Source organism: Rhinoderma darwinii, chromosome 10 (genome assembly GCF_050947455.1).
Source record: "Rhinoderma darwinii isolate aRhiDar2 chromosome 10, aRhiDar2.hap1, whole genome shotgun sequence".
In the NCBI taxonomy this organism is placed as follows: Eukaryota; Metazoa; Chordata; class Amphibia; order Anura; family Rhinodermatidae; genus Rhinoderma; species Rhinoderma darwinii.
Genome location: NC_134696.1, coordinates 102,161,732 through 102,185,345, shown reverse-complemented (window position 1 = coordinate 102,185,345; position 23,614 = coordinate 102,161,732). Strand labels below are relative to the sequence as shown.

At 43.8% G+C, this 23,614-nt stretch overlaps 2 protein-coding genes across 4 annotated transcripts; one reads left to right on the top strand and one right to left on the bottom strand.

Annotated features, from left to right (window-relative positions):
• Positions 1 to 389: 389 nt before the first annotated feature.
• LOC142662298 (leucine-rich glioma-inactivated protein 1-like) lies at positions 390 to 19,267 on the top strand. Of its 3 annotated transcripts, XR_012850896.1 has the most exons (10): positions 390 to 526; positions 6,988 to 7,402; positions 8,219 to 8,290; positions 9,256 to 9,327; positions 10,023 to 10,094; positions 10,703 to 10,774; positions 11,960 to 12,138; positions 12,565 to 12,729; positions 13,871 to 14,784; positions 17,710 to 19,267. XR_012850896.1 is itself a non-coding variant. In XM_075840443.1 (9 exons), exons 2-9 carry the CDS (start codon positions 7,215 to 7,217, stop codon positions 14,731 to 14,733), a joined length of 1,683 nt encoding a protein of 560 aa, XP_075696558.1. In that variant the 5' UTR covers positions 390 to 526; positions 6,988 to 7,214; the 3' UTR covers positions 14,734 to 15,373. The 3 variants fall into 3 exon arrangements, 2 of the variants coding, with proteins under 2 accessions (XP_075696558.1, XP_075696559.1); XM_075840443.1 differs by lacking the exon at positions 17,710 to 19,267 and having other exon boundaries at positions 13,871 to 15,373; XM_075840444.1 differs by lacking the exons at positions 390 to 526; positions 17,710 to 19,267 and adding an exon at positions 4,793 to 5,086 and having other exon boundaries at positions 13,871 to 15,373.
• On the bottom strand, positions 17,578 to 22,842 carry LOC142662701 (FXYD domain-containing ion transport regulator 6-like). Its single transcript, XM_075840914.1, has 6 exons — positions 22,792 to 22,842; positions 22,201 to 22,275; positions 18,541 to 18,586; positions 18,286 to 18,318; positions 17,802 to 17,876; positions 17,578 to 17,720 (listed from the first exon to the last, which is right to left on the bottom strand). Exons 1-6 carry the CDS (start codon positions 22,840 to 22,842, stop codon positions 17,578 to 17,580), a joined length of 423 nt encoding a protein of 140 aa, XP_075697029.1.
• Between the last annotated feature and the right edge of the window lie 772 nt (positions 22,843 to 23,614).

The window sequence follows — 23,614 nt, the reverse complement described above, 5'->3', positions numbered from 1 at the left end:
AGAGATAATACTTATAGCTAAAAACACACAAAAAGGCTCAAAAAACGTATTTTTTGTTGTTTTTGGTTTTGTAGCAAACCCACCATGATTCCAAAAGTCTGACAAGTCCACACGCTCAACAGTTCTTAACAACAAGAATATACTGTAACCACAAGCTATGACAAACAAGAAGCAAATTGGCACCGGCATGTTCCAAAGACACATCATCCGGCCCTTCCCTCTGAGCCGTCCCAAGAAGTCAGTCAAACAACACATTGTGTCCGAGGATGCAAGACACCAACACTATAGACAAGGGGGGGAAAGTGCAAAAATAGCACAGATAAAGGAGGGAAGGGCACGGCCAGAAAGAGGGGGGGCAGGGGACATATGGGGGGGGAAAGGAGGCGAGGAGGAGGAGAAGAAGAAGAAGACTGGGACTAGAAGACTTCTCAAGAACTCTGAGAAAGGGAACGAAAGACACGATGGAGAAGCCAAGAAAGATGGAGAAAGTTTAAGACCGGACTGGACCCCGAGCACGCCATTTGTGGTAAGTGATATTTTTATCATGGAAGGAAATTTTTGGATTCTTTACTGTTGTTCTGATGGTTAGGAAGATGTCGGAGAAGTTCATGGACACGTTGGAAAATTTCCATCAATGGTTATTGCTACACTTAGAAAATTCTTGGAGCAATCCAAGTCTTGTATGTGATTATCTTTAGAGTTTTTGTTGATGTTTTTGTTTTGAAATTTTTTGCCATCAAATAAATTTTTGCTCCTTAACTCAATCTATCCCTTTGTATTATTCTAACTTATTTAGAGCCTTAACCACACAATCCAAACCAGGCAAAAAAAAATTATAAACTGCAAATACAAAAATGGCCTTAAGACAATACAATGAGCTTGGAGAGCCTTTGTCCCGATGAGTTTGTAATCTAACGGGGAAAAATAAGCAGTTTCCCCCCTTGTCTCGTCTTGATCTCTATAGGATTTATAGCAATAGACTCAACATACGAGCAGTCAAATAATCTCCTACAATCTGAACAATAATGGCCCATCGGGGGCGTTCAGAGTTTTCATCCTTTTTTCTTTTTAACAACGTGTGACCTCCGCCCTCTGTCAGGTGACTCCTGAAAAAGTCTGACTGATTCAACTTCATGTAAAAAATGTGAAACTTTTTTTTTTTTCTTTTTGAAATTTTTTGTTGTACTAAAATATCGAGGAACATTTTTCGGTCTCTTTCATTAACCCTTGCAATGCATCAGCATTACCAGTGTACTTCCTGCTAGCCATACACCGTGCATAAAGTGTGACTATCTATTCCCATGGTGCTCTCTGTCCTGAGACGGAAGTTATTGTCTGGCGCAGGCTATAACATGTATAAAATGTGTCAAAATTGACTGATGTCAGTGTATCCGCCACATCTGAACGCGGCCTTAGTATCAGACGGATAGTTTTACTTCACACCACTATTTATATATACACCTGCATCTTAGAAACCTTATTACATCACATGATCACATGACAAAAAGCCGCAACAAAGAAAATATTATGACATCTTTATCAGATGCCCGAAAAGACACTTTAAAGGGGTTCTCTGCTTTGGCCAAACTCTTTTTATAAGAAGTTTGGACCAAAAATAATATGTTCACAGGATATCCTGCTGCGGAGATCCTTAGTGATCAGCTGTGATCTCCAGCAGTAACTGTTCAATTATCCTGCAGCGCCACCACAGGAGAAATGAAGCATTACATAGTTCTTAATTTAAGCAATCGTGTAATGAACAGACATGTTGGGTCCTCCAGAGTAGGGTATCTCTTTGTAGCCACTCTCTGCTCTGACTAATAGACGAGGGTCCTGATTGGGGACCCCTCTAGTAACTCAGAAACCTATAATAGAGTATATGGAAATAGGTTTTGTAAACCAGACAACCCTTGAAATTCTTATATTAAAAAGAAACTTTGTATCTTTCACTGAAATCCTTTTGACTAAATGTTTTTATTTTGTAATCCCTCTTCAGATGAGCTTAGATTGTAGAGATGCTGCAGACCGGATGAGGCAGAATACCGGACGGTTTGTGTTCCCACGATTTGCCCAATAGCAGCCGGGCATCGTACGTTGTGGTTAAATTTAGCAGCATAATTGTCTCTTCTTCATGGTAAATTACAGTGTTGCTCTCTGCCCCAGGCGGGTGAGAGATTTGTGATGGTGCCGCCCTGATTGTGCAGAACTGAACGCTCTCATTCCGTCTGTGATAAAAATCCTCCTAATAACTTTGTGCCCTGAAGGAAACGTAATCAAATTTGTTTCCTCTTTCATTATGAGATTACATTTTTTTGTCCCTGTATGAATAGGGACATTGAAATTTGGGATGAGGGATGGCGAATTACTGTAGTCAGATGAGGAAACATATTGAAGGACATGGTAACATGAATCTTAAAGGGGTTGTCCAGTTCAGTAAGAGATGGACACAGGTCGACACCAATCACTGTATAGTAATCTGATATCTCCATTGACTTCAATAGAGTAAAGGCATCACGTGTGCAGTTGGGGTTTCCATGCTTCCCCCTTTTTAGTGTAACTGTATAGCAAGACAGTAAAACATGGAGAGGCAGTCTACTGTATAGCAAGCCAGTATAACATAGAGAGGCAGTCTACTATATAGCAATCCAGCATATCATGGAGAGCCAGTCTACTGTATAGCAAGCCAGTAAAACATGGAGAGGCAGTCTACTATATAGCAATCCAGTATAACATGGAGAGCCAGTCTACTGTATAACAAGCCAGTATAGCATAGAGAGGCAGTCTACTATATAGCAAGCCAGTATAACATAGAGCGGCAGCCGACTGTATAGTAAGCCAGTACAGAATGGAAAGGCAATCTACTGCATAGCAAGTCTGTATAACAGAGAGACAATTTAGTGTATAGCAAGCCAGTAAAACAGAGTGGCAGTCTACTGTATAGAAAACTAAAACACAAAAAAAGGCCATACTTACAAAAGGACACAGACAGGTCAGAAACGCTGATGAAGGAGAGTGAACAGTTGCATTTAAATAATAATAGCCACTCCCACTAGTCTTGAGGGGAGTGGCGTGTGGTGCATGGGATGTGTTTAAAACATAATAATAAATGAATAGTGTATGTGCAAGTGTAATAATATAAGTGAAATATAGGGGGCAGTAATGAGTGGAGTGCCTAAATAAAAGAATAATGGGGTGCAGGTGTGTGAAACATGGAGGGATAGTGTGTAAGTCATGAGGCGCAATGTGTATAGCCAGGTAAATGCCTATTTGTGATGCCTTGATAGTTCATAGAGTGGGCTACCCTGCTTGCTATGCCAGATAACAACAGCACACCATGCTCTCCCAGCATCAAAGACCCGGCTGTGTCCAAAAGAAGCAAATATAATGCAAGTAAGCAATACCTGCGGTATTAGTAGTCATTTTGGCCAAAAGGACGCAAGCTCGCAATCCACGACAAGGATCCCCAGACTTGCGAGTCCCTAACTAGAACTTATTGTTCCTGATATACAAACCATACAGATAAAAACAAGGGGACACATATACACAAAAACACAAAAAAAGGCCATGCTTACAAATGGACACAGACAGGTCAGAAACGCTGATGGAGAGTGAGCAGGTGCTTTAACCCCTTAATGACCGGGCCATTTTGCACGTTAATGACCAAGGATTATTTTTTGTTTTTTCACGGTCGCATTCCAAGAGTCGTAACTTTTTTTTTATTCCGTCGACATAGCCGTATAAGGGCTTGTTTTTTGCGGGACGAGTTGTATTTTGTAATTGTACCATTTTTAGATGCTTATAATATATTGATTAACTTTTATTAGCTTTATTTTAGGAGAGAATTGAAAATAAGCAGCTATTCCAACATTGATTTTCACGTTATAAATTTGCGCCGTTTACTATGCAGCGTAAATAACATGCTAACTTTATTCTATGGGTCGGCACGATTACAGGGATACCAAATATGTAGAGGTTTTATATGTTTTTCCTACGTTTGCACAATAAAAAGCCTTTTAGAAAAGAATTACTTGTTTTTGCATCGCCGCATTCCAAGAGCCGTAACGTTTTTATTTTTCCGTCTATGTGGCCGTATGTGGGCTTGATTTTTGCGGGACAATGTGTAGTTTTTATTAGTACTATTTTGGGGTACATAGGACTTATAGATTAACTTTTATTTTATTTTTTATGGGGGGAATGGGAGAAAAGAGAGAATTTTGCCGTTGTTTTTTGCGTTTTCTTTGGACGCCGTTCATCCGGCGGTTTAATTAATGTGTTCATTTTATTGTTCAAGTTGTTACGATCGCGGGGATACCATATATGTGTATGTGTGATTTTGTTTTGACAGTTTTACTAAATAAAACCACTTTTTGGACCAAAAAAGTAGTTTTATTTGACTTTGAATGTAATTTTTTTTTTTTCACAAACTTTATTTAACTGATTGTCATTTTTTATTTAAGTCCCATCAGGACACTTCACTATGCGATGTGCTGATCGCATATATAATGCTTTGGTATACTTGGTATACCAAAGCATTATTGCCTGTCAGTGTAAAACTGACAGGCAACCTATTAGGTCATGCCTCTGGCATCGCCTAACAGGCAGATGCTGAAGACAGACCTGGGGGTCTTTGTTAGACCCCCGGCTGTCATGGAAACCCGACGGCGACCCGCGATTTGTTTGCGGGGGCGCCGATCGGGTGACAGAGGGAGCTCCCTCCCTCTGTCAAACACATTAGATGCCGCTGTCACTATTGACAGCGGCATTTAATGGGTTAAACTGCCGGAATCGGAGCGCGCTTCGATTCCGGCAGTTGCAGCAGGAGCCAGGCTGTGTATAACAGCCGTGCTCCTGCCGCTGATCGCATAGGTACGCTGTCAGTACCCGCGCGATCACAGGACGGATATATCCGTCCTCCTGCGTGAACTAGCAGCTGCTGAGGACGGATATATCCGTCCTTCGGCGTTAAGGAGTTAAATAATAATGCACCACACGCCACGCCCCTCAAGACTAGTGGGAGTGGCTATTATTATTTAATGCACCTGTTCACTCTCCTTCATCAGCGTTTCTGACCTATCTGTGTCCTTTTGTAAGCATGGCCTTTTTTTGTGTTTTTGTGTATATATGGCCCCTTGTTTTTATCTGTATAGCAAACTAGTATAACATAGAGAGGAAGTCTACTGTATAAAAAGCCAGTAAAGCATGAATTAGCAGTCTACTGTATAGCATGGAGGGGCAGTCTACTGTATAGAAAGCCAGTATAGCATGTAGAGGTAGTCTACTGTATAGCAAACCAGTATACCATAGAGGCAGTCTGCTGTATAGCAAGCCAGTATAACATAGAGGCAGTCTACAGTATAGCAATCCAGTATAACAGAGACAGTCTACTGTATTGCAATCCACTATAACAAAGAGGCAGTCTACTGTACAGCAATCCAGTATAACAAAGAGGCAGTCTACAGTATAGCAATCCAGAATAACATAGACAGTCTACTGTATAGCAATCCAGTATAACATAGAGGTAATCTACTGTATAGCAATCCAGTATAACATAGAGAGGCAGTCTACTGTATAGCAATCCAGTATAACATAGAGGCAGTCTACTGTATAGCAAGCCAGTATAACATAGAGAGGAAGTCTACTGTATAGCAATCCACTATAACATGAAAGGCAGTCTAGTTTATAGTAAGCCAGTATAACATAGAGGCAGTCTACTGTATAGCAATCCAGTATAACATAGAGGCCGTCTATTGTGTAGCAGTTGGAACTTCCTGTTTGAGAAAAATTTACTCAAATGCAAGTCAAACACACAAGAAGTAAAGTGGTTGTTAGGCAACAGAAGTACCGGAGCCCGCAGACTATGATGAGGGGAGCAGCGAGGAGATACATAAACATGTTTTTGTAAACCCCAAAGCTCTTTTGTATGAAGTTCTTCTGGGGTCTGGTAGTAGGATATCATTTTGTAGGTCATCAGCAGCTTTTACCTTTTCTGAAGTTCTTCCGCATTATTTCCAAAAATACTTCTCAAATATTTCAGCCAGGAATATTGCGATTGATCCCCCACATTCGCAAGAAAGAGGAAGAATCATTATTTCTAAGCCAAGATCAGAAGTTTTGTATGAGAGACTTCATCTCAAGAGCCCAACTTAATTTCTGGGACAACCTACGGCACCGAGTCTGGTCCATTCTGACCCGCAGGTTACTCCGTCCCCCATTATAATCCTGCTTTATGTAACTGATCTTTTTGGACAAAATATTTTTGGACCTTTTAAAAAAAAAAAAAATATATAAAATATATCCAAAAACATTATTCTAGTCTACTTTTACAAAGTACATTGTCTCCTTATATTTTAGAGGTCATTGAGGTCATGAGGGAGAGAAGGTCCTGCTGTTATCTACGATATATTGTGATAGTTCAGACTTTTACGGAAGCGGCAACACCAGTTGTGTTAACTTTTATTTTTTTTAACATTGATTTAAGGGAAAAAAAATGCTAAAAGTTTTTTTTTTACTTTTAATATTTTTTTGGAACATAAAAAAAATGTTTTTTACTTTTCTTATTATTCCCTCTAGGGGATTTGAACCGGCAATCGTTGGATCGCTTGCATGATATACTACAATACTAATGGGTGTCTATCATACCCATTGTATACAAAAAGACTCCTGTGGCCCTCCAGTGCCCTACTGGACACTTTTGTTACCAAAATGTGCCTTAACAGGACAAATTACAAGGGGTTGTATCAGAGGGAACATGGACCCCAATGCAAAATCTGTATCAGGTCCCCACCTACCATGTGACAAGTATAAGACTGGTGACTTTCTATGTGGCAGGGGGGGTCTTTGGGCCCCTCTCAGGCACCAGGGCCCGGGTGGGACTGCCAGCTTTTATGTTGTGTGCATTTTCATTATACCGACCAACATCCGTCTGATTCTTATTACATGTACGGGGTCTGCTTAAGCCTAAATATCATTCCTTATTTTTAATTTCAGATTGGAAATTTTTGTTTTCCAAAAAGACAGAGACGTGACCCGGGAAGAGCCTGAAGATCAATCAAAGACTATGAAACGTGAATGTAAATAGGAGGAGTTAATGGAAGGGACACGGTGGAAGGTGGGACAGATGTGGCAGCTACGAAAGACGATGTATCAAGTAAAATGAGAAGATACAATATAACCATTGACATGATAGAGGAACTTCACTGAAGACCCAACAAACCATGAGACCGTCACTCGGTCTGTCAGTCGGGGTCATAATCTTCTTGGGAATTGTTCCCTCGTGTCTGATGAGAGCAAAGAGACCACCGAGATGGAAGTGTCCAGCGTCCTGTAACTGCACAATTGACAATGTCCTGTGTGATGGCTCCAGCCACATCCCCAGCACATATTCCTTGGATATCATCTCCGTGTAAGTCAAACTCCACCAAACTCGAGGTCTACAGGACTGTAGGGTTCTTTGAGGTTGACCTTGTCTGCCCAACATTTGACAGCTCACTCAAAGTATCTCTCAAAAAGTTCACCCAAAGTGCCCCCAGTGGTTTATCGTTGGCCACCACCAAAAATTGCCACCTGGCCAGGATATTTTTTCCAGATATGGTCCTGTCCTAGGGAATGATCGTTTATCTGAGAAGGTCTAAGAAGGTCACTGTAGACTTTGCTGAGTTTGACATTGTGACCCAACGCTGATATCTTAGAGAACTGCATAACAAATAGACCTCAGCTCTATCCCCGGGACACTTCAGCTCTATCCCCGGGACACTTCAGCTCTATCCCCAGGAAACTTCAGCTTGTATAGGAAGGAATTCTGAGAAGAACAATATATTCGAGAATATTTATCCATCTTATTAGTGTATATTGTAAGGTCTATGGGCAGCTTAAAGGGGTTGTACAGAATAGAACATCGCTGCTTTCTTCCAAAAACAGCACCACACCTGACCCCAGGTTGTGTGTGGTATTGCAGCTCAACCCTATTTCCTTCAATAGAGCTGCAATACCAGACACAACCTGTGGACAAGTGTGGCGCTGTTTTTGGACGAGAGCAGACATGTTTTTCTAATACAGGAGTCCAGGAAAATCCCTTTTAAACATCCTTGTTCTTGTAAGAAATTATTCTGAATCCCCTCCTGTATTTTTTACTGCACTGAATATTTTTGGAGGTGATGTCTGTCCGAGACTTGGGCTTGTATTTGTTGTACGACTGATCGCTGCCATCATTATTTAACAGCTCGTTCCTCAGATGTGGGTTCCAGAGTATCCCCTCCGACAGCTTCGCCCAGTCCCAGACGATGCAGATCCTGTAAGTCGTTCCCTTGTAATCGCTTGTGATAAAACTAAACTGTTCCTTGAAGTCTTATTGTTTTCGTTCAGACACAGGCAGCAGAGGGCCCCTGCGGAAGGACAGTATATGGGCCCCATGCTCTCCAATATCCCATATAGGGCCCCCCTTATGTTTCTCTTACAAGCCACCAGTAATTGTTAGCTATGAAAGTCATTAACTCAATCCCTTACATGCAGTCTCAGATAGTAGGAAACTGCTCTTTAGGTGGTATGGTGCCCCTTTAGATGCTGGGCCCCTATGCAGCTGCACAGGTTGCACATATGGTGTGCCCCGCCCCTGCTTAACTAACCCAATTGCCACATAGTGTGGTAACATACTAATGAAGACCCACTTGGTGATGAACACTTGACTTCAGCCCCAGGACAAGGGGTAAGCAGAGTAGGCAGCTGTCTAGGGCCCCATTGAGGAGGGGGACACAATGTACAAATTAGAAAAAAGGACTACATTTCCATCGGACAGATATGATGCTGAACCTTAGGGACTAAGAGTGGTGGGGTGCATTCTGAAACCCCTTCATTGGGCACTAAGACAGCTTGTCCCACCCCAGGTTATCTTCAGCGTAAGTCACAACCAAAGTCATCATCACAGTGAGTTGTCTTCTGCTGGACCTCCATTATCACATCACCTGGACCCACTAAAGGAGGTCAAACCCTATACTTTTGTGGGTACATTCATAAATGCATATGGGATGTAGGGGTGGAGCAGGAATAACGCACCTACAAAGAATGTATCTAAGGGCTGCCATTGGTCTAACTTTCCACTGTTGCCACCTTGGGTAGGGGACTTCTATGTTACCCCTACAGTTTATCTGTGTATGGCCAATTTAACACATAACATAAGGGTCTTGGTTGACGTTTGGCATTGAATGGTCTTCACTTCTATCTTCTTGGTGAATTCACTAAACGGGCCTTCTATCTTTTTAGGCTGTTCACGTCTTGTTCCTTTGAGGAGGTTTCCGATGACGCGTTTCTCAAGCTGAAACACCTGGAGTACTTGTAAGTTCTGTATGAAAAGAACCATGTATGGAGGTCCATGTGAGGACCAGATGTTTCCTGGCAAACCTGGGATTAGATATTATCAGAAGAAGGATTTACTTGTGATGGAATCCCAATTTTGGCAAGAATTCTACGGTCCTCGCACAAACCCTTCATACAGACCCACATATCATGACCTGGCGTCTTGCCCCTCGTTCTAGAGGTTGCACATGGGGGGGGGGGGGGAATTCATGGATATTCAAGGATTTTGAAGTCGGAGAGATGAGGTTTTTGGCCAACAGAGTAGGACTACGCATGAGCGAAAATAGTACCAGGAGAAGACCCTTTGGATCCTACATACAATAGGGGGTCTTCAGTTTCAACAATCCCTTATGCAATGTAGGTTGACCACCACAAACTTACTGAAGAGGGTCTTGAAACCACAAATAAAGACATTGGGCAAGACTAGACAAAGACTCTAGATTATCGCAGTTGGATCCATAGAAAGACCTAGTTTGTCAGATGCCTCTCAGTCGTCTGAGAACATTCGATTCGAGACACATCCAAGTGACGCGAGTTGTGGCGGGGAACCCATGTCTAAGGTCGCCATCCAGCCCTGGTCATCTGTTTCCGAAATCCAGGTCCTTTCATTGGGCTATCTCCTGCCCATACACAGCCACATACAATGTAGAAATAAGTCTCTTTACCTTCCTCAGGTTCATTGAAAACAACAATATGAAGAAAATTTCCGGAAACGCGTTGAGAGGTCTGAGGTCACTGATTCACCTGTAAGTATAAGGTTGTGATGAATGAATGAATGAATGAAATGATGATGGATGGATGAATGAAATGATGAAGAATGAATGAATGAAATGATGATGGATGAATGAATTGATGATGATAATTAATGAATGAAATGATGGTGAATGAATTGATGATAATGAATGAATGAATGAAGTGATGGGTGAATGAATGAAATGATGATTATGATGATGAATGAAAGAATTAATGAAATGATGATGAATGAATGAATGAATTGATGATAATGAATGAATTAATGATGTTAATGAATGAAAGAATGAAATGATGATGGGTGAATGAATGAAATGATGATGATGAATGAATGAATGAATTGATGATGATGGATAAATGAATTGATGATGATGGATGAATGAAATGGATGTATGAGTGAATGAATGAATTGATGATGATGATGATGATGGATGAATGAAAGGATGATGATGAATGAAATGATGGATGATGAGCAGGTAGTTGAGGTTCATATGAAGAGCATGAGATGATGAATCTGGTTTTCGTCACATTGCAGAACGTTCCGTTGGGTCACATGACCGCCGGACGGTCTGATGGATCATTTCTTTTTTTCTTTCCCGTACAGGAGTCTGGCGAATAATCATTTGGAATCTCTTCCCAGCGGATTATTTCGGACACTCACGGCCATCAAACACATGTAAGAGGTGAACTCAGGTCTTGGATTTCCCCAATGGGACCCTCATATTGGACCAGCACCATCCCCAACGTGTGACATTGCCTTAGAGTAGCGTTCTCCAATCTGTGGCTCTCCGACTAATGCAAAACAACTTCAACTCCTTTCAGCCGCAGGCTGTCATGCCATGGTGGGAGTTGTAGTTTTACAACAGCTGGAAAGCTGAGGTTTGGAGACCACTGTCCCAGTAGAACTGTCATAGGAACATGAGGAATGCTACATCCCTAACCAACAGCCATGCTGACTACAATGTATACATGTATTGTACGCGGGGCGTTATGGGCCATTTTCTGCCACGTCAATCACCATAGAGGTCATCTCCTGCCTAAGGTGAAGTGGAGGCGGTGCCCCCAGGTGGTGGTGGCAAGTAATACACAGGGGCATGATAAACACTGCACATTGAAGGGACATGGTGGAAATTTCTTGATTGACAATCCTCTAACACAATGATATTATTGGAAATGTTCGCTATGTAAATTTAATGGGAATTATCAAAAACGGCCGTGTGACCCAGCGAGGGGGCGAGATAAGGGCGCTGTTTATGGAGTCCTGTATTCAGCTGCCCCAGGCTGCTGTACATAACTGCCCCATACCACATTACTGTAAAGAAAATTTCTTCAACTTTTTTTTAAATACTTTGTATTTCAATTCCTTATTGTTTACAAGATCTCTGCTTGCTTTCCCTAAATGGAAACAGTCTGGTTTACCAAATGAACGCCCGTACGGATGTTTTTCACAGCGGAAGGTTTGTTACAATTGTATCCAGTCTAGACATCCCTCTTTGAGCTGAACACATCAACAGCACAATTCTCTCTCCTGTCCGGAGAGTTTGTTACAATGTATCAGTGCGGGTAATTTGTATCAGTCTGGAGTCCAGTATGTTTATCTCACAGACGATTGTCTAGACTGGATACAATGGTAACAATCCCTCAGCTCTGAGCAGTATTGGGTCTGATCAGTAGTCCACCTCTGCTTGCTGTCAGTGAATGGAAATATTCTCAGAGATCTCGGAAATGGTGAGGAATTGAAACAAAAAGTCTATTAGAAAGTTGTAGAATGTTTCATTACATGAAGATTAAGAGAAGATTGGACAATCCCGGGGGCTTTATAGAGGTTGAGGGGTTTGTAATTGTTTTGCTCTTGCGGCAGAGATCTGCGTGGGAACCCGCTCCACTGTGATTGTCAGATTAGGTGGCTGGTGCAGTGGGCACATGGACCGGGGAGGAACGTGGCGATGTGGCCTCCATTACCGTGTCAGGAACCGGCGAAGTTGAAAGGGAAAGGATTACACGAGCTCGCCGACAAAGACTTCAACTGCGTGAGCAGCAGTGAGTGCAACTCTCTTACAAATGGGGCTGAGGGGGAGACCGCTGGGGTCACACCTGCAAGTGATAGGTTTCTGGGAAAGCTGTGTCATAATCTTTAGGACCATAATAATGGGTTCCATCATTCAGCTTTCCCAGACCCCTGAATGGCAGGTTGTCCTAGTTGGGGCTAATTCACATAGATGTAAAATAAAAATAGATCCCAGTAGGGGGCAGTAAGGAAACTTTTTACTTTGGGATCTAATCCCATAGGCTTCACTCGGTTGATTTGTGAAAGCTGGGGGACATATGGAGTGCCACCCAGCTTTCCCAGATACAGATAATTGGGCAGAGATATCTTAAGGACTATTTTGGGGATTTTTCATAGATTTGCTCCCCTCGGAGGCCACTCTTTGCAGGGATAGATGGGTGTTATGTGTTCCTCCCCAGATATTGTACAACGATGGACCTTCAAGTTTCCCTCCTTGACCGTCAAGGCTTTTGAGTATAACGCGGAGCAATATGTGGCGATCACTCACCCGTTTGAGGGCCGGTGCACCTTCCTGGAGTGGGATCATGTGGCGTATGAATTCCGGCATTACGACAGTATCAAAGGTGAGCGCATCGGTCCGGGGGTCCGGGGGTCTTTATATAGAATTATTGTCCTCAAGGAAACAGTTTATAGACCCCCAAAATTTGTAAATAAAAAATCTCCAAAGATCCAGAGAGTAATCCACACATTAAAGGAGTTTATACCATTTGTGTTCTCATTTTTTTACCATTTTAAAGATCTCTGCTTGCTGTCAGTTCATGGGAATATCCTCGGTAGCATTTATACTTCTCACAGCGGAGGGTGTGTTACAATGTATTCAGTCTAGACAATACTCTGATCTAAACAATCTGAACTCCAGGCTGATACAATGTATCAATGCGGGGAAAATGTAACAAATTCTCAGTACAGGAGATTTGTGCAGCGGCGGTGTTCAGCTCAGACTGGATACAATTGTAACAAATCATCAGCTGTGAGAGGCATTAGGTCAGGTTTTTTTTAACCTTTTATATGTAAACAAGAATGCTTCCATTCACTGACACAATACAAGGTTATCGTGATCCCTGTGGACAGATCGGTATAGAGTGAACCACCTGCTGTAACCTGCTTTTTTGGAAAATCGAGGAAAAAAACGAAACGTGACAGTTTCGTGTCAATTCCTGCAGGAAACTAAGGCCCTGTTCACACTGAGTTTTGTTTTTTTTTACACGTTTTTTGACGTGGAAACTGCATCGGAAAACGTGCCAAAAAAACGTCCGAAAATGCCTCCCATTGATTTCAATGGGAGGCAGAGGCGGTTTTTTTTCCCCACGAGCGGAAAAACAGTCTCGCGGGAAAAAGAAGCGTCATGTCCTTTCTTCGGGCGTTTTTCGTCTCTATCCTCCCATTGACATCAATGGGAGGCAGAGAAAGCGTATTTCGCTGCATTTTTGGCAGACGGAATTTTGAGGCAGAATTTTCTGCCTGCTAAAAAAAACTCAGTGTGAACAGGGCCTAAATGCAATAAGAGTCTCATCATACGTTGTGGTCATATCGCAGGGAGTTTTCCTATACAGGCTCTAGGGCTTTTTAGAACAACACTGCTGGGGGTTGTAGTCCAGTGCAGGCTTCAGGTTAGATCTAGAAGAGGATGATGGGGAATCTGGAGAACAGTGGCTAGTAAGTCTCACTCCAGGCAACCACTGAATTCTGTTTCTGAACCCTCAGGTATCGCTGTGGTCGCCTGCCTGCCGCTGGTTATCGGAAAGCAGCTCTTTGTGGTGGTGGCTCAGCTGTACGGCGGCACCTCGGTCTACCGCCGGGACCCATCGCCAGGGAGCCCATCCGCCTTCCACCGTTTCCAGCACTTCCCGGATATCCGAAAACCCAATGACGTAGAAAGCTTCACCTCGGCAGAAGGCGACCACTACTTCATCATTGCAGACAGCGCCAAGTCCGGAGCCAGCACCTTGTATCGGTGGGACGGCCGCGGGTTCTACCCTCAACAGCAGCTGCCACGATGGCACCGGGACACCGACGCCGAACCTCTTCTTCTCTCGGGTTCTCCACATCTCATCATAAGCAGCGGTTCCCAGCGGCCCCTCGTTTACCGATTCGAGAACAAGCGTCTAGAACGCCTGACGGATATTCCAGAAGCGTGGGATGTCTACGCGGTCAAGCACTTCGCGGACGCAGAGGACGGCATCTTCGCCTGCTTGGTCCGCTATATGGGCGACTCGTCCCTTGTCCGTTGGGATGGGTCCATGTTTCGGCAACTCCAGCAGTTACCGTCCAGAGGGTCCCACGTCTTCCAGCCCCTGCTACTTGGCCAACGATGGCACGCCCTTCTGGGAAATGACTTTGGCTACACGTGGGTCTACCAGCTGGAGAAATGGAAACATTGGGAGATTGAGGAGACCAACGATAAGGAGGGGCCGATAGGACCTTTGATGCCATTGCAAGAGCTGAAAATCCTGGAGGCGCGAGCTTTCACCACCGTCCAGGTGCAGGGACGCCAATTTATTTTCGTGGCGAGTTTTGGAGGAAATACCGTGGTATTGGAGTACGTGGAGAAGGAGCACGCTGGATAAGGAAGGACAAATGTTATGGAAAAGACAAACCAAGACCAAAGACCTCAAATGGTGATCGGTGGATAAACTATTTTTGAAAAATATTTTTGGGTTTTAGAGGGTAAAACTGTATAAACGCCCCAAGTTAAGAGAAGACTGATGATGTCACTCTGTATGGATCATATAGGACGACGGGACTGGAGTCCGTGATCAGAAACCCCCAGTCAAAAGTGAAGAATCGTCCCTCTTATAGCGTCTGTATGAGCGCCTCACCTCCACGTTACAAACTTTGTGCCCCCACCCCCCCCCCCCCCCCGTAGTCACAGTATGGTTTCTACATTGTAGCAACTTGTAATTATCACCTTGACACATGTTTTCCCACACCTGCATATAGGTGTCAGGCTCCACCCACTTTGCTATAGCCTGTGCATAGTCAAGTGACAATTAAGCTCCGCCCAAAAAGGGGATTTAATGTAAGATTAGGGGATTACGGGGGTTTCTTTAAGCACTGTGGTAACAAGCGGAGACCAGAACAAGTAAAATCCCATCATCCAGCCTCCAAGATTAACCCATTATTCCAATATAATGACCAGATGTGAATGTAATATGTAAATGATAAAAAATTATCTCTCACAATCATAAAATAAACCATCCAGTCACATGGTCTAAGCAATATTATAATGGGGGGGGGGGTTGCTTTGCTTGGGGTGCGTTCTATTATATTGGTCATATTAACAATAACAGTCACATGACATGTAGTCATTACTATTTTTATATTTTTATTTAGATCTGTATTGTAGTAGCCACCAGTTGTCCACCAGAGGGCAGTGTCATCATATCTTACAAGAGAATGGGCACATTTATAAACTCACTGACATAGAGCAATTGTCACCGGTCATATTTGCGGAATTTTGATTGGGAATATGTTAACTTTTCAAGCTCTGCATATTAAATGACATCACCGAAACAGGAGGGTGACTCCAGCCATGCAAAAAAAAACACCAAAAAAAACAAAACAGTCCCTCTAATAACCACCAGGTGGCACTGCAGGCATTATTATAATTTATTTTGTAGCCATTGATGATCACTCTGTGGCTTATTAGATTTGTTTCTGGAAGATCTGGGTAACCAGGGGCATAGATAATGGGGGGTGTAGAGGTAATATTATTAATGGTATTATTACTACATGGTGTCTGGGGGGCGCTGTTACAGAGTTTACATTGGGGTCTATGCCTCTCTGGGTAACTACTCCCCCCATGGCTGCCATATTAGCTCCACTAGAGATTTTTCACTCATCTTTTCTAGGCTCCTGAATGGCATTGCATTAATACACCCTTATCACTGGGTAGATCTGCCCTTCAGGAGTGTGGGAAAGCTGGGTAACAACCAATGTCATGACCTTGACAGCAATACGGTTATTTATTTTGACCTCCTCTGTATTCAGACTGATGAATCTCACATTGTAATCGTTTTTGCAAAAGTTTTCACGCCCCATGCAAATATTTAAAATGTGTGCGCCCGCGTCATGCCACATAAATACCCAGTACAGATCATATATCCAAGTCCCGAGTATCATACGCCAAAAAAATGGTGGAATCCAAGACGCCAATGATCCAAGTCCAACATCTAATGTGTCTTCAAGTGTGAGGGAAAACAAGGAAAGAGATTTAGGATCTAAAAATACTGGGAACATCTGTGAGAAGATTCTACTTTAAGGTCATAGCTTATACTCCAGTCACATCCAACGCTGCATTGATAATTTTGCTGATCACCCTTAGGCCTCATTTAGACGAGTGTAATATACGCGCGTGCGACGCGCGTGCTTTTCACGCGTGTCGTACGCACCTATATTACTCTATGGGGCAGTGCAGACAATGCGTGAATTTTGCGCAGCGCGAGTGCGTTGCGTAAAACTCACGACATGTTCTATAATCGTGCGTTTTTCGCGCATCACGCACCCATTGAAGTCAATGGGTGCGTGAAAACCACGCAGGTCGCACGGAAGCACTTCCGTGCGAACAGCGTGATTCGCGCAAGAGCTGTCAAACTCTGAATGTAAACAGAAAAGCACCACGTGCTTTTCTGTTTACTAACATCCAAACGGAGTGTCTTAGAGATGAGCGAACCGAACTTCACCGGGTTTGGCCGAACTCGTTTTGACCGAACCCGGCAAAAAATGTTCCAGTACGCGACGTCAGGAGATAGTCACTGTCCAGGGTGCTGAAAGAGTTAAACTGTTTCAGCACCATCGACAGTGACTTCCGATCCCAATATACGTGAACGTGTAAAAAAAAAAAAAGTTCTGACTTACCGATAACTCCCGGCTTCTTCCTCCAGTCTGACCTCCCGGGATGACAATTCAGTCCAAGTGACAGCTCCAGCCAATCACAGGCCAAGCACAGGCTGCAGCCAATCACAGGCTGCAGCGGTCACATGGACTGGCGCGTCATCCAGGGAGGTGGGGCCCGATGTCAAGAGAGGCACGTCACCAAGGACGCGTCACCAAGGCAACGGCCGGGAAGTTCTCGTTAAGTACGAACCTCTTTTTTTTTTTTAACAGGTTACTCGATATTGTGTTCGGCATTCACTGTAGAGGGTGCTGAAAGAGTTACTGCCGATCAGTTAACTCTTTCAGCACCCTGGACAGTGACTGATGTCGACTAGACTCATCTCTATGATGGCGGCTGCGCGAAAATCACGCAGCCGCGCATCAGACACGGATGACACACGCAGCTGTCAAGTGCCTTTTGCGCACGCAAAACGCTGCGTTTTTTTGCGTGCGCAAAACGCTGCGTTTTTTTGCGTGCGCAAAACGCACACGCTCGTGTAAATGAGGCCTTATAGTCAGTACATTTTGCTGTCAGTCTAGGGAAGGGGGGAAAAGGAAGATAAAAGGGTTCTGGGAAAATGGAAAGGGGGAAGGGAGGTAATTGAAGGGGAATTGGAGCCTGGGGGTTCACTTACTTTACGTGTTTCTTTTTTCTTCCTTTTGAACAGGTTAAAATCAGCTGCAAAACAAATAGGACATTAACGTGACATAACGGGGACATGTCTGCCATGATGAGGATGATGAGGATGATGATACTTACTCAGCAGGACAATAATTCCCATGGTCAACATGACCCCAGCAAAGATCAAACCTCCCATCCGGAGAGTCGTATAATCTGAGACGAGACCAGAAGCCATTCATAATCAGTCATACATTGCTGAAGATCAAGACCCTAATAAACCAGCACCTATAACTATTTAGACAAGGCTAGGAAAGGGGGCGGAGCTCTGACAACTTGGTTGTTAGTTAAATAATAAAGCAGTAAATGGAGTCGTCTGGGTAAAGTAGTCATAGAATGACTGGAGATCCACGTCCTGCCACAGTAGAAGCTGGAATTGGGTCATTCAGACCTCTAGACCCTTACCGGGGTCTTTTAAGACGTCTGTCATTTACTTTATTGTGGTTATACACAGGCACGGAAATGACTAAAACCCCTCCAAATCTGCAGACCCCAAACTTTACATGCAATTGGAGCAGGAATACACGTAGTTAAACTATAGTTGTTTAATGGCAATGTTACTCACCATAGTGAAATTGGTCGTGTTCTACTGTACAACCTGTAGGGGGAGGTATTGAGGCAGAAAGTGGCATTAATTATTAACCTGCGGTTCATGGCATCACATTATAGGTCTATTAAAAGGGCAAAGCCATCAAAATCAGCCAACGATTGACAAACATTGATCAAATGAAAGAGCTGCAGTTCCACCACTGACTCCTAGGTGGCACTATACAAGGTCATTATTGTACTACACACCTGATCTCAATCCGCATTCACCTACCTGTAACCAGAACTGCACAGAGAATCACTAGACAGCACCGGAGACCCTGAAACAAAGCAGAGAAGAGTTATTTACATATAGATTGTATTGATCGGTCAGATCTGATTGATAAAGGGACATCAGGGCGCTATGGTGGCACAGGACGAGTGACTGGTGCAGGAGCAAGGGTGGCATAGTCATTGCGCACCTCATGCCATATTACCCCTATGCCACGATTCACATAAACTGTGTCATATGCCCCTAAATGCAAGTTCCCCAACCTGTACCGGCACAGAATTAAAGGGAACCTGCCGATTCTTCCAAATTTCCTAAGAAACTTTCAGCAGAAATGATTTGGAGCATTTCTCTAACACACTTGATAAGGCTCCAGAGTTGCGTTTCGTTAGTACAGAGCGCCAATCACACACGAAAACTTGTAAAAATGTAACTACCTGTTTTTGGCACTAGGGGGCGATCTATATACAGCTTTATACTGATCTGATTAGGAGTCACATACAGATTGCTCCCCTAGTGGTAGATAGAGGAACAGTGTTGTGTACTAAAGAAATGCAGCTCCGGAGCCTTGTCAGGTATATTAAAGTTTTTTTTTTGGGACTAAGATGGATAGCCTATCGGTGGGGGTCCCACTCCCAGCACCCCCGCTAATCATCTATATGAAGAGACCTTTATTGTTTTAGTCCGGCACAGTGCCCTACATTTGGTTGTGGCTGTGCCTGGTACTGCAGCCCAGTCCCCTTCTCTTGAATGGGACGGAGCTACTGAAATCTGCAATACCAGGCACAGCCACAACCAATCATACGGCGCTGTGCCCAGGTAAACAATGAAGGGGCAATCATGCAACTGATCAGCAGGGGGTGCCAGGAGTCGCACCCCCAGCAATTAAATATTGATGGTCTTTATCTATTTAAGTAATTGCTCTAAATCCTTTATTCTGTGGGTTTCTTAACCCATTGGAAACATGTGATGTAACTGTATGCCACCGGCACCAAGGGGGGGGGGGGGGGGTATGGAGCGGGCTCATGGCCTGTGCGCACTCCATACTCAGCAGGTGTCGGCTCTATGTTACCTCACTGCAACGGCCGGGATCGGAGATGTATTGTTCCAGAGATCAAACGATCACTGGTCAGCGATCAAACGATCGCTAGTTCAAGTCCCCTAGGGGAACGAATAATAAAAAAAAAAAATTTATACAATTTTTTTTTACCAGTCTTTCTCTAAAGGTAAAAAAAAAAAACGAAAATAAAAAAAACTAACATTGTTAACACCGTTTGTGTAAAAATAAAAAAATATTCTAATTCGCACAGTGAATTGCCCAAAAAAATAAAAAAAAAACCTTGAAAAAATACTAGAATTTTTTTTGTCACCTTTTCTTTCAAATGAGGTGAGAAATTCCTTTGGTCTCTCACAAAACAAGATGTATCAGTTAAAACTGGATCTCCGCTCCACAGGAAGCTGCAAGACGAGTATTAAGGGGCAAAGACTCAAAAACACCCAAGGCCCATGTCTTAAAGGAGACCACTCCCTGCAGGAACATAAAAGTAGAACGTCGATTTTCTGGTTGGGGGCATTAGGAAAGTTGCAGCAAGTTCCACAAGGGTTAATATCACGCGACATCTCAAGGACTCGCTGGAGATGGAGACGTCGTGATATCTGATGAATATCCGACACCTGAGTCTTCATTACAGATCTGCACTTCACGTCTTCTACCACTAGAGGCAGCGACGTCCACAGACAATATATTATATCATTCTAGTTCCCTCCACACTCAGGGAGGTGAATATAATGCTGGACATGGACTACTACATTAATCGTCCCCCATCATCCAGTACTTGGATTTCACCTGTATTTCAGAATTTAGAGTCTCAGGCGACGATCACACCTGCGTCGGGTCTTTCTATAGTTCTTGTGCGTCAGAGAAGCAAGTGAAAAAACGGACACCACTGGCGGCCGACAGAATCCATTGACTTTAACAGGTTCCATCGCGGTGTCCATGGGTTTACAGAAAACAATAGCGCAGCGAGTAATATCAGCTGCATCTGTGACGAAAGACCCCCAACGCAGATGTGAACAAGGCCATAAAGGGGGTCTCCGCTTAAAATGACTACTGGTTTAGAGCGACAGGCAGGACTCCGTACCGCACATGATTCTCCACCTCTTACGGCCGTATTAATCACATATTCTAATCAATGTAGGTGGAGTAAATATTTAAAAGGGCACGGGACTCGTAGTCAACTCTACTGTGCCGGTGTCCATAACTCCCAACCTTCAAGTATCACAAAGAGGGACAACCAATGTGACCTGCGTAGCGGCAATTTTTCTTTCCTTTTAATCCCCACCCATACACTCCCGGTTCAGCCCACACAGCATCATACTCCCATAGTGCCTCCCACACAGTATAATGCCCAGACAGATGCCCCATACAGCATAATACCCCCATAGCTGCCCTCTAGGAGCGGATCCCCAGCCAGATCGGCAAAGGGGATTCCGCACAAGGAATAGCGACTGACATCACTGTCCATATATGGACAGTGACCTCAAGGGCTTCCCCCGAGCACGGCGCTTAAAGTAGCACTGTGCCCGGAAAGTCCGGAGGAGCTGCTCTGCTCTGAACTAATTCTGAAGCGGGGAGCTGATTGTTCCCTGCTTCAGAATTGGCTTAAACTTTATATGCGTCTGGAGGACACAGATACTGTTAACAGCACGACATACGCCCGGCCGCCCATACACCGCCTAGAATGAGGGACTGTCCCGCTGAATCTGGGACGGTTGGGCGGTATGGACTGTATGTTATCTATTATTTCCTGTTATCAGCCACACCGTGTCATTATGCTGTACCCCAAGTGTCAGCGTGTCATTATCCAGTTCCCCAAGTGTCAGCGTGTCATTATCCTATACCCCAAGTGTCAGCGTGTCATTATCCTATACCCCAAGTGTCAGCGTGTCATTATCCTCTACCCCAAGTGTCAGCGTGTCATTATCCTCTACCCCAAGTGTCAGCGTGTCATTATCCTATACCCCAAGTGTCAGCGTGTCATTATCCTATACCCCAAGTGTCAGCGTGTCATTATCCTCTACCCCAAGTGTCAGCGTGTCATTATCCTCTACCCCAAGTGTCAGCGTGTCATTATCCTGTGCGATTCTCTTACCTTGAAGAACATGGTGGAGACTTCTTCAGGTGTCCGCACAGGATGAGGGTCTGAGCTCCGTCAGTTCTTAGACCATTTATACGTTTTCATTGTTTTGACTCCAAACAGAACACAGGACGGAACAAGACAGAACAGAGACCAGAGCAGCAAACCAACCCGTGGAGATACCAGCAGCCACCAGGATCGGCTAACCCCCTGATACCACTGATCGCTCCACAAAGCATCATGGTCCGTGAGAAGTGACATTATCACCCTTACAACATATAAATCTCACAAATGGCTCCCTGCACATGTGGGAATGATCCGGTGATCGGCTCACAGGGCGGGGGATACAGATCATTCCCTAAAATCCATCAGCAGAATCCAGGCATAACTTGTGGCAGCCTGTACTCTGCCTGTGGTGGCACAGGATGCCATAAAACAGCCCGTGATGGAGAATACAGGAGCAGAATATGAACGATCTGTACGCTCCCGGCTCCCTGATCAATATCATCCGGCATTTCTGATTATTTACCAGAGAACTGCAGAAATAACATCCCGAAGAGATCAATATTGGTTGTGTGACAATCCGAGGACACGTCCACGCAGACTATTCATGACGTGGTCTTGTTAATGCGCCGCATGACGTCCGTCGGCTCTTAACCAACCATAAAACCGCCACTGACGGGCTGAATTACAGAGAAGATTCAGATTGATACAAAGTATCGAGGACAATACGACTATTGTCCAGCCGGGCGCCGTTCTATGTATATTGGCAACAGCTAAAGAGACGCAACCGGTTCAACGACTTTTCTTCTATCGCATTCACCGAGGCAGAAGATTGAGAGATAAATCCTGTTTGTTATTGTGAATTTTTACATGAAGTTTCTGGATTTATTTTTTTTAGCAGATCTGTATCCCAACAAAGCAACAATGTACATGGTTCTTAAAGGAACAGTTAACCATTTCAGTCCATTTCGAAGGGGTCATTTACTTTATCTGATAATAAATGTCTCTGTTTACAGACAAGACCTCCAGGGTTTTGGGGGCAGGGGTGGGTGAAGGATCTCTCTTAAAGGGACAGAACACCTAGAAATGAATGATAAAAGTAACAAGAGAAACTTGCCCACAGACTCGTAGAAATCCAGGGGTTGAAGACGCAGAGATGGGACTTCATATTTTTGTTTTTAATTGCAGACAAACCATTGGGGAAGGGCTCCTGCTGCAGCCAGTTGCCTGACAGAGGATTGTTAGAATTAGAAGGACTGATCGGAAACACATATAGAAGATTTATTTAGGTCTCATCGTTTTGATTGTAATACAAGACCAAATATGATCAAAAGTCATTGTTTTTTTTAAATGTTTCTTTAAAGAGTCTCTGTGACCAGTTTATAAGTGCCCCATCTCCTACCTAATAGGCTCTAAATGTAGCGAACGGTTGTATTTTTTATTTATTTATTTTTTTTAAAACGTTTATTTTTTACCAAGTTCTGATAATTTGTCGTTTTATGATAATTTGTTCTAAATGCCCAACTGGGGTTTTTTTTTTAACGTTTCACCAAGTGGGAATTGTAAAGAAAAGTGTAGGACGCTGACCAATCAGCGTCATATACTTTTCTTCATTCATGCCCAGCTTGTTTCACAGCACAGCGTGATCTCGCGAGATCACGCTGTGACGGGACTTCCTCCCACAGGTTATTCACTGGAGCGACGGAAGACTGAACAGACACGGTCTCCAGCCGTACCAGGACGTTTATCCGAATCTGCAGCGGCTGGAGGCGATGTCTGTTCAGTCTTCCATGAAGTTCCGTCACAATGTGATCTCGCGAGATCATGCTGTGCAGTGAAACAAGCTGGGCATGAATGAAGAAGTGTATGATGCTGATTGGTCAGCGCTATACACTTTTCTTTACAACGTCCACTTGGTGAAATGTAAAAAAAACAAAAAA